The sequence below is a fragment of the Thalassophryne amazonica genome, chromosome 7, assembly GCF_902500255.1.
Source record: "Thalassophryne amazonica chromosome 7, fThaAma1.1, whole genome shotgun sequence".
Lineage (NCBI taxonomy): Eukaryota > Metazoa > Chordata > Actinopteri > Batrachoidiformes > Batrachoididae > Thalassophryne > Thalassophryne amazonica.
The window spans coordinates 75160355-75171892 of record NC_047109.1 but is presented as its reverse complement, the minus strand read 5'-3'; the positions used below and the strand labels follow the sequence as shown (position 1 = coordinate 75171892).

General features: G+C 40.3%; 1 protein-coding gene across 1 annotated transcript; it reads right to left on the bottom strand.

Moving 5' to 3' along the window:
• Nucleotides 1–1516: 1516 nt before the first annotated feature.
• emg1 (EMG1 N1-specific pseudouridine methyltransferase) lies at nt 1517–11401 on the bottom strand. Its single transcript, XM_034174530.1, has 5 exons — nt 11199–11401; nt 11023–11124; nt 2259–2400; nt 1960–2165; nt 1517–1883 (listed from the first exon to the last, which is right to left on the bottom strand). Exons 1-5 carry the CDS (start codon nt 11346–11348, stop codon nt 1770–1772), a joined length of 714 nt encoding a protein of 237 aa, XP_034030421.1. The 5' UTR covers nt 11349–11401; the 3' UTR covers nt 1517–1769.
• Between the last annotated feature and the right edge of the window lie 137 nt (nt 11402–11538).

Below are 11538 nucleotides of genomic sequence, written 5' to 3'. Positions count from 1 at the left end.
GGAGAAAGAACGTGCTGAAAAAAATGGGATAGCTGGAGATATGAAACAAGTAGATAGCGTGTAAGGTGAAAAGTGGAAAGTTTTCAGGGTCTCTACTGCCATCTACTGACCAGTAGATAGCAGTAGAGACCCTGAAAACATGCTAAAACAAATATTCCAAATAATCCCCGTCTGCGACGTTTAATCTACATGGAATTTAATAAACGCAAGCCGAAGTTCAGACATCTTATATATATATATATTACTCTGGAACAAAGAGGACAAACAGTGTTGTAAAGGACAATAAGCAGGATGTTAAAGAGCAAACTTCACTTTCCTCCAAAATGACATGAATAGGAAACGATCGCAGCTCACACAATCTGAGCTTCCTTCTGGCATGTTTACATAAAACAAACAATAACAACGCCTAGAAACCCAAAGAAAATATTCACAAGGGTTTTAGGCACAATATACAAAGGGTTTAATGCTGTTGCCCGTGTGCAGCGGTTAAAGTGCAGCCTGATCAAAGCGTCTCCATGCATTTTTCCTGTCATGAAACTTTACCCGTAATGTATTGCAGCATGCGTGTCCAAACACTAAAACCTTCTAAATGAGTGCATTACTTTAAAAATAAAACATATAGCTGATATTTTCACTTTATAAAACGCCAGACGTGACATTAATTTAAATAACTTGTCTAGAATTAGTTTGGTTAAAATTTTATGCCTGTTATGCCTTGCGTGATATGTCGGCAAGTCTGAATGGTGTAAAGAGAAATTATGTTTTTCCTCTGTCTTGCTTTTTTTCTCTCCTGTAACCAGCTCTCCTCTGCCTGTAGAGGATAGAGCTGTCTGTCTGCTATGAAACATTTAACAAGCAGGTACTAAAATCTTTGATTTCAGACTTTATAAATGTTTAACAGTTAAGCTTTATTCAGTGTACCTGCAAAAATATCAGACCTAAATTTATCGGAAGCTAATTGGTCCGCTGATGGTTTTCAAAGTTATCTGAAAAGCTAATCCAATAATGAAAACATTAGCTTCGATAATTAGTGGATTGGTGGAACTGTGCCCACCACTGGTCATAATACACCCCAAAACCCTCTTCCTCTCAAAAAACCCACAAAGTATAGAGGGATTGTGCCCGTTTATAAGCACTGACAGCTTGATTACACGTCGCCGATCCACGTGTGATGTAATGATCCTTCAGTTGGGGACTCGCGTGATTTTTCGCAGGGTGAAGCAAGCCATCAAAACATCTTGCAGAAACACTTCTGCTTTGAAAGATTGATAGCGTCAAGCCGTCTGCTTCCAGCATAACATCACTATAGACCTGAAGCAGTTTGCTGACATCATGTGTCATATGTAGGAAGTATGGTTATGTCCTGGGGTTAGTATACATTAGACAAGTGGCTAGTCACAGCAATAAAAATTTTACTTTTCTTGAGACCTTTTAAAATGTGAAATACATCTGTATACTAACTTTATCCTCCTATGACGTACAAGTTTTTCCATCATATGAAACCAAACCAAACACGAACTGTACATTTTTAATGAGATGGTATTTGAACCATACAAATCAGGTACTAAGGCAGCTGATAAAAATACAAAACAATACACTTTAATATCAAAAGGATACACTGGGGACAAAATCTCTGCATATTCCAGACGGTAAGCAAACACCCTCACATTCATGTATCTGTAGTCCAAGAGGCTACATCATGTGAAAAAACTTCATCATGTCCATGATTAGTCCATTTAAATGTCCAAGCGGTCTACTGCGCCTGTTGGTCACAGGACCCCCCACACCTCTTCAAAGGCAGAGCACATCTTGGCACAGGTCAGTGCTGCAGAGAGGGGGTAATTACTGATGGACACCGTCTTGTCCGTGTAATCCACGTTCACCTGATGCAGACAGAGATCAGTGAGATATTTGGCACTTAAGAGAGTGAAACAACAAACATACAGAAGCATTTCCCACCATTCCATGTGCAAACGCGCCAATCACCACCGCTGCGGGTCCCTCTGGCACCAAAGTCCGAGGACAGACAGCCTCTCCTGCAGAAAAGGAGGTGCTGATGCGGGGGCAGCCAGGAGGAAGGTGGTCAGACACTGGGTTTTTAATCAACCTCAGAAGCTTCTGGGAACCATCCGCTGCCCTGACACTCAGTTTGTGTAACAGCTGAACTAAGAATAGTTGAGAACAGGTTAGTAAACACTAATTTTACTTTCTGTATATCTAGTCAATACACGGACAACACCAGTAAGTCAAACAGGTACCCATTAAGCCGCAGAAACGGGTGAAGGTTCTTGGGATGCGGGTTTGTGGGTTGATCTCAATCAAGGAATTTTTCTCTGTGTGGACATAAACCTGCAGCAGGCCCGCCCTGTTTAGTGGACTGTCCATCAACATGAGGAGACACTGATGAAAATAAAAAGGTTTAGCCATTCAGTCTTTGGTCAAAGGAATGTCTTAACTTGAATTAAAGGAGCTCTAAAACAACAATCAGCCACAAAACAAAACCAGAGCCACTTGGAGATGGAACCTGAGCTACCCACACAATCTGCAACGAGTCAGTTATCGTAGTGACAGATAGTTACACACACAAACATGGTCCAACTGAAGCATTATGACAAAGTGTTAGCACTGAGCAGCTACTAGAAACACAAAAGTGGCTAAATTAAAAAGTTACTTGGACTGGCAACCATTTTGAGTCTGAAGCACTGCTGAGACACAGTGCCGAACACAGATTGTAGGGTTCATGTTTGATTCTGTGATCTATCTCAAACATCAGTAGTGTCTTCTCCAAGACGCTACTGGTGTTTGCGTGGCCAAGTTACTGATAAGTATGGCATTCTGTCAAAAAAAGGTGCTTAAACCATGAAGAGACTTGTCCAGATTTATTGCCATCTCATCTCCCATACCCCACTCGCCCACCTGTAAAGTCGTTCCACATCATAACCGAGTCGCCAAATTGAATAGCCAACGAAAGAAAATGATGAGAGCACTATAAATTGTAAAATCATAATTACCGTCAAAATTGTTACAGAACACACATTAATCCTACTGCTCCTCCACAATGGGACAATGTACGTAAAGGCTTATAAGATGCTATTGTACCCCTTTATTGTACCGCACTTTTCAACCTGCTGAAAATAAATGCACATCACATGCTATTGTTTATTATTATGACACCACTAACCGTGGTGAATACATAATCCTATATTGTACAGATATGAGGGGTTACTGAGAGGTTTTGAGCCTGACCCAGAAAAGGTCAGGTGTGTTCTCCATCTTTTGCATTCTGAGGAAACAACATTTCTCAACATTGCACCCATTGTGTCAAAACTTCACACATTGTTTATTTATTTAATGCAGACACAACAACGTCCATAGAATAAAAGAAATAAACAAGTATTAAAATTATATTAACAGTCTCTCCATCCAGTGATTACTCAGTACAGAGGTGTAAAGACAGCAGCTCAGTTGAGGATTTGTCAGAGTCTGTATCATGGCATTTTCAGAATCTTCTAATCGTCGCATAAATTTAAACATTAAATGCCTCAACAGTGCCTCACAGGTGGGAATATGTGCATCCACAAACAGCTGACGAGCACTGTGCCATCTCAGCACATTCTTGAGAAATACTGTTTTTTCAGAAAAAGATGGAGAACCATGCCCTACTTTTTCTGGGTCAGGCTCAAACTTCACAGTCACCCCCCATACCTATAAATTCTGTACATCTATTAGTATAGTATTATTAGACGGCAATGCTTAAATTTTCATTGTTACGCAGATGATACCCAGCTTTATCTATCCATGAAGCCAGAGGACACACACCAATTAGCTAAACTGCAGGATTGTTTTACAGACATAAAGACATGGATGACCTCTAATTTCCTGCTTTTAAACTCAGATAAAACTGAAGTTATTGTACTTGGCCCCACAAATCTTAGAAACATGGTGTCTAACCAGATCCTTACTCTGGATGGCATTACCCTGACCTCTAGTAATACTGTGAGAAATCTTGGAGTCATTTTTGATTAGGATATGTCATTCAATGCGCATATTAAACAAATATGTAGGACTGCTTTTTTTGCATTTACGCAATATCTCTAAAATTAGAAAGGTCTTGTCTCAGAGTGATGCTGAAAAACTAATTCATGCATTTATTTCCTCTAGGCTGGACTATTGTAATTCATTATTATCAGGTTGTCCTAAAAGTTCCCTGAAAAGCCTTCAGTTAATTCAAAATGCTGCAGCTAGAGTACTAACGGGGACTAGAAGGAGAGAGCATATCTCACCCATATGGGCCTCTCTTCATTGGCTTCCTGTTAATTCTAGAATAGAATTTAAATTCTTCTTCTTACTTATAAGGTTTTGAATAATCAGGTCCCATCTTATCTTAGGGACCTCATAGTACCATATCACCCCAATAGAGCGCTTCGCTCTCAGACTGCAGGCTTACTTGTAGTTCCTAGGGTTTGTAAGCGTAGAATGGGAGGCAGAGCCTTCAGCTTTCAGGCTCCTCTCCTGTAGAACCAGCTCCCAATTCAGATCAGGGAGACAGACACCCTCTCTACTTTTAAGATTAGGCTTAAAACTTTCCTTTTTGCTAAAGCTTATAGTTGGGGCTGGATCAGGTGACCCTGAACCATCCCTTAGTTATGCTGCTATAGACTTAGACTGCTGGGGGGTTCCCATGATGCACTGAGTGTTTCTTTCTCTTTTTGCTCTGTATGCACCACTCTGCATTTAATCATTAGTGATTGATCTCTGCTCCCCTCCACAGCATGTCTTTTTCCTGGTTCTCTCCCTCAGCCCCAACCAGTCCCAGCAGAAGACTGCCCCTCCCTGAGCCTGGTTCTGCTGGAGGTTTCTTCCTGTTAAAAGGGAGTTTTTCCTTCCCACTGTCGCCAAGTGCTTGCTCACAGGGGGTCGTTTTGACCGTTGGGGTTTTTACGTAATTATTGTATGGCCTTGCCTTACAATATAAAGCGCCTTGGGGCAACTGTTTGTTGTGATTTAGCGCTATATAAATAAAATTGGTTGATTGATTGATCTATAAATTTGTGCAAAAAATTGTAGGGTTTATAGCAAATGAACAATGAGCATTGTCTAACATGAACATATGTGACAGTTATACATGTTTGGTGTGAAAGGAACCATCGTTTTACATGTTCCATCATGCTTAAATTTATTTTACACAGTTTGAGGAAGAATACAAAGAAAAATAATATTAACAAGTAAGCTGCGTTCTTTGTGAGAGGGACAACCTGGGAGGTGAAACTGGGGGGACCGGACTCAACCCCTCTTCCACAACAGTCAGTAGTACAGAAATGTGATGGTAACTGGACATGTCGCCTCACGGTCACTTCACCCTCACCAAAAAGTATCACAGGCTTGCCAACCACCCCACAACAGTAACAGACAAGATTAACATTTCCTTTTATACAGTGGTGTTCAGAATAATAGTAGTGCTATGTGACTAAAAAGATTAATCCAGGTTTTGAGTATATTTCTTATTGTTACATGGGAAACAAGGTACCAGTAGATTCACACAAATCCAACAAGACCAAGCATTCATGATATGCACACTCTTAAGACTATGAAATTGGGCTATTAGTAAAAAAAAAAGTAGAAAGGGGGGTGTTCACAATAATAGTAGCATCTGCTGTCGACGCTACAAACTCAAAACTATTATGTTCAAACTGCTTTTTTAGCAATCCTGTGAATCACTAAACTAGTATCTAGTTGTATAACCACAGTTTTTCCATGATTGCTTCACATCTGCGAGGTATTAATTTTGTTGGTTTGGAACCAAGATTTTGCTCATTTACTAGTGTGCTTGGGGTCATTGTCTTGTTGAAACACCCAGTTCAAGGGCATGTCCTCTTCAGCATAAGGCAACATGACCTCTTCAAGTATTCTGACATATCCAAACTGATCCATGATACCTGGTATGCGACATATAGGCCCAACACCATAGTAGGAGAAACATGCCCATATCATGATGCTTGCACCACCATGCTTCACTGTCTTCACTGTGAACTGTGAAATTCAGAGTTTTCCTCAGGCTTTCAAAGAGAAATGCATGTTCAACAGGTGCAGGCTTCATTCTTAAATAGGGGACACCTGATTCACACCTGTTTGTTCCACAAAATTGACAAACTCACTGACTGAATGCCACACGACTATTATTGTGAACACCCCCTTTTCTACTTTTTTTTTTTTTACTAATAGCCCAATTTCATAGTCTTAAGAGTGTGCATATCATGAATGCTTGGTCTTGTTGGATTTGTGAGAATCTACTGAATCTACTGGTACCTTGTTTCCCATGTAACAATAAGAAATATACTCAAAACCTGGATTAATCTTTTTAGTCACACAGCACTACTATTATTCTGAACACTACTGTACATGATGATATCTTACTAATTTTAATGTTTTTTTATGATGGAAAACATTTTGCAATGGTCATAAATAAAAAGGAGATGTGGCTGTGATGCACTGCGGTTATGAGTTGATATTGTGATGAGGTGATGTGGCACTTTCTCAGGAAAATGGATTTGTGCAATGATGCATCGCTAAACACTGCTTTATTTGACCAGTTAGTTATGAAAAATACACTGAATACGCTGAATATGTCAAATACGTTATGCAGCTGTCACACCTGGACGATTTAGCCAGGGTATGTTGACAACCCTGTTTCCGCCAAGTGGTACGGGTCGAACAGTTAAGTCTGGCTTGGTTTGCATTTCCACCGCCAGCAGAACCCTTCTGTTTGGTTGGTGGAATACGTAAATATTGACAAGCACGTCATCAAGCGCACGTACGCTGTTGCTCGGCCTCTCCCCTCCACATGGAGGCCAAACAGAGTAATTTAACATATTTTTATTTTTGTCTTGGTGAATCATGGGATTTATTTTTATAGCGGCAGAATTCTGAAGAATCGACGGATCTCTGTGGCAAACTTTTAAGATAAGTTAATTGTCTTGTTGTGGTGCAAAGAGCCGGCGTTCTCTGGTTTAGGCTGAGAAACATGCGGACAAAACACAGAATGACTTCTTTAAAAACGGTACATTTCTTCAGCCACATCTAGGAATTAAAGTATTTTCAGATGTCGTTTTCCAAAATCAGGAGGCTTTATATGGATAAGTTTTCGTCAGACCCTGATGATGAATCCGACTGAGTCGAATAGGTAAGATTAAGATTTTATACTTACTTTACGTGTGAATGGTTTTAATATTTGTAACATTCTGAACTGTTCACGATTTCAGCTTTCAGCATCATTAGATGCATTTCAACTCATGAGTAAATTACAAGAAATGTGTCAACAATTGCATAACTTACCTACAACTTATGTCTCGCGTATGCGGGATGTACGAGACATTAGTGCTGGGTCCAGCAACACTGATGCGTTGGCGCATGCATCGAGCTCATAGAGCGAAACCCCGTGTCGATGTGTGTATCGCTTTGCAAATGTCACGTGACCGATACAGGAAATGTTTCGAACTGACACTGGTGCACCAAAGTGGCCAAACTGTGTTTAGAAGGAAGCGTATGTCAACGGGATGCATCTACCAAAAGAATCTCACCTCTTTTGAGGCATATCATCAAACTCACCAAACGTCATGGAGCAGCAGCAAACAAAAAAGAAAGTTTCCGCCGTGTGGGATAATTTTGATGTCATATCGGAAAATAAGGTGTTTTAATTTCCTTGTTTCATCCAGCTCCTCTCAGACTTTCCACTTGATCTGTCTGAATTCGTATTAATTCAAAGCGACTCTTAATTTGCTATTCATATTATTTTCTGCAGGTTAAATGTCACATTTGTTCAGTAGAACTTTCCTATCTAAGCAAAAGCACCTCCTCAATGCTGAGACATTATAGGGCCAGGCATGAGAATGAAGTCCCAGATACACCCAGGATTGAGCTCAGGTATACAGCCATTCTATACAACTTACTCACAGTAATTATTGATAATAATTCCTATTAATTTATTATTTACCTCATTTTAACCATCAAGCTTCCAGGAAGCAGATGCTGAGTTTCATCCTGAAGGACTGCCAGCCCCTCAGCACTGTGGAGATTGAAGGGTTCAGGGAACTTGTTCAGGTCCTTCAGCCCTCATATTCAGCATTATTTCTTTGTTGTTTGGAAACATGTACTGAAATGCCACATTGTTGTTTTTAGATGACCTTTGGCAACATCTCAACATCGAAGGGGGCAGGCAGACCAAAAGTGCCACAGCTGATGCCATCCAGGAGGTGCAGAGGTACCTGGCAGAGGCCAATACTGCCAGGTCCCAGGATCCTCTGAGATACTGGGACAACCACAAGACAGTATATCCAAACCTTTTTGGATATACTGTCATTACAGTACTGTAATGACAGTACTACAAAGCTGTCATTCAGGGTCGGACTGGGAACAAATTTCGGCCCTGGCATTTTTCCTCTGGACCAGCCCACTATTGGCCCGACGAATCCACCCCCAAACACGCACACCCACCCGTCCATACCGAACCCCCAATGAACAAATACTATACACCTAAACACCATGAACACACACCTAAACACACACTTTCACTGTCATTTCACCTTGATCATAGTACAAAATGCGTTCCCGGCACCACGAGGGGGCGTCCTGATAACATTAAAGGCAATTACATATTTTGACGAAATTACAAGTTTAAATGACTAATATATATATATATATATATATATATATATATATATATATATATATATATATATATATAAATAAACCATCATGAGGTTTATGTCACAGAAATCCTACTTTACAATCACACTGCAGTCATTGTTAAATTATTTCCTTTTGCATTTATAATAAACACTTGTATTTATTCAGTGTTTGTTTTTCTTGTTGAAATAAGATATAAATAATCTACCAGACTTCAAAAAATATACAAGTTTCCATGTTATTTTATTTGTCTAAAAATAAATGTCTGAGGTTCCTTATGTTAAACAAGAAATTATCTAATCTGAATAACAGGTGGTTTAATACAGATGAAAGGTTTCTAAAGAACCATTTATTGATTTATTTACCTATTTTAATTACAAGTGTTTCTAAACTTTTTTAACAGTAATCAGAAATTTTGAGGTAACAACAACAAAAAAACATTTCCAATGATTTTCTTCAGAAAACTGCTCTATAAATGAGCAGTCCTGTCACACGTTAATGTTTTGTACAGTTCAGTGGTCTCTGCACCAATCAGATTGGTCCGATCCATTTTGTAGAGATCAGTGGTTTCTGCCACGAGTCTTCCGTGTTTTGGCCTGACGCGTCGTTTCTATTGGACAATGCGAAGGTACGTCACAGCTCAGCGTGTCGAAAGTTGGCGCACCTCATCTCGTCAGAACACCGGCTCTGTGTGGAATGCAGGAGATCACTTGACCGAGCGTCTATACGTTCAAATAGTAATAAAAAAAAATACTGTCATCCCTCTTCACTCTTGGTCAGTCTCTTACAACGGTGCAGCGTAAATACACGAGCTTTCCAGGAGCGCACGTCTCCTCCGGTGCACACTATTTTTTTTTGTTTGTGTGTGTGTAATATTTTTTTTTTCTGGCGCCGGGTCTGACAAAACGGAAGCAAATGCACACAAGCGGAAAAAAGTTTTTGTGTCTCCAAAGTGTGTGTGTGTGCGCGAGTGAGTGAGAGAGAGAGGTAATGTGTAACCACTGCTAGGATTCACACAGCAGCAAATTAAGTAGCTGAAGTCCGTAGCTGTTGCATTTAAAGATTAACAAAAGTAAAGCACAGCTAATTAAGATAAAAGAAACGATTCCAACCTTGTATAGAAGAGCAGAGAGAAGTCCAGGCACCGAGGACTCAATCTATTCACAGGGGCGGGAGCGGCCGCCTGCTCTTTCTGCAATCTGATTGGCCACCCTGTATGCTTCTCCATTGTCATTGGCTGTTGGTCATGTCAATCACTGTGCTCGATGTAAGTCTCCGTTGTGTGATCAAACGGAAACAAAACTGAAACCTAGAATAAGACTGCGCCGTGTATGAAACACTACAGAACTTTTATTTTGACACAAATTCAGGAAGTGGCTCTGCAGCTGCGCCGATTAAATCCTGTAGCTTCACTGATCACGGACTTTCCTCGTGTTGACAGTAGCGCGCGGTTCGAGAACACTGTATATTTCCACAATCTCTATAAATATGGGAAGGCCGGCCCGCGCACGTCTAAACGTGCAGCGGCCCACCGGGCAAATGCCCAAAATCACAGATTATCAGTCCGAGCCTGCTGTCATTACAATTTCTCTGCACTCCAGCCTCATCTGTCCCCTGTGAGTGGGTGTTTTCTAAAGCTGGAGAAGTTGCATTAAACAAGCATAACAGACTCAAATTCAAGACTTTGGAACTTCTTTTTTTTTTTAATAAAAATTTGTAAAAAAAAAAAAAAAATCCCAGTCCACAAGCATCCACAACACATTCACTTAGATTTCCACACTATGATACATGTTCACATTATTTATTATTAAAGATTTAAAATTTAACTGAAGATATGAAATGATACAAAATGACATACAATGACTTATATTACTGCATATACTAGGCCATGAAATCAGTGTCAGTTGAGAGTGTCAACGCGGGTGCCTTGACACTATTTTTTTTAGGTTCTGCAGGTGTCAGTATTCAGTGACACAGTATTGACACAGTATCAATACAGTTTGGCAATGTGTTGAAACGCTTCATGACGCCTCATCGACCCATCACTATTAGACATATGCTGGCCTACATCGAAAATATTGTACATGTCCAAAATTTTTTCGACGTATTCACTGTATATCATCTTGCTTCAACATGCTCTTAACTTATGTAAAACTTACCCATAACTTACTTACCCATAACAGGGTTTTTAATACAATTGGCATACGCTGGCTAAATCGTCAAGATATGACAGGGGTGTTACGTCTTTGCTGCATTATCTACTTTTCTATCAGAGGGTAAAATCACGTGACCATGACATCACTTAGGAACACAGTATTAGCCCTCATGACTGCAGATTACCTGATGTGTGATGTCTGGTCTTATGTTGGCTGGGTCTCTTCCACTCTTGATGATTATATTCTTATGTTGGTCGCAGTTTAACAGCTCAAAGCTTTTGCCCGCCTGCAAATATAAAAAACATGTAAAATATTAAACAACACGGCATTTGGGAGGGAGGGGGAGGGAGACGTTCTTACCTTCACCGTCTCTAATGACGCCCCCTCCAAAATAACAACCAGCCTTCTCTCTGCCATTCGGTCGTGCAAACTGCGGAGATGTTTGGCTGGTTTGGGTTCATATTCATCCAAATGTTCCAGACCACGCTTCTTCCCCACAGGAGTCGCCATGACGCTTTCTGGGGGGACAGTCGCAAACTATTACGTCACTTCCACTGTCCACCCGGACGAACAGCTACGACTGGTATTTTGCACCTTTTTACGCGTAGCTAGTTACTCTGTGCAGTACACGAATTAAAAAAAAATCTTGATACAAAATGTGGTGTTAGTTCTTGGCATTTTCGTCATTCTTTAGAAATAT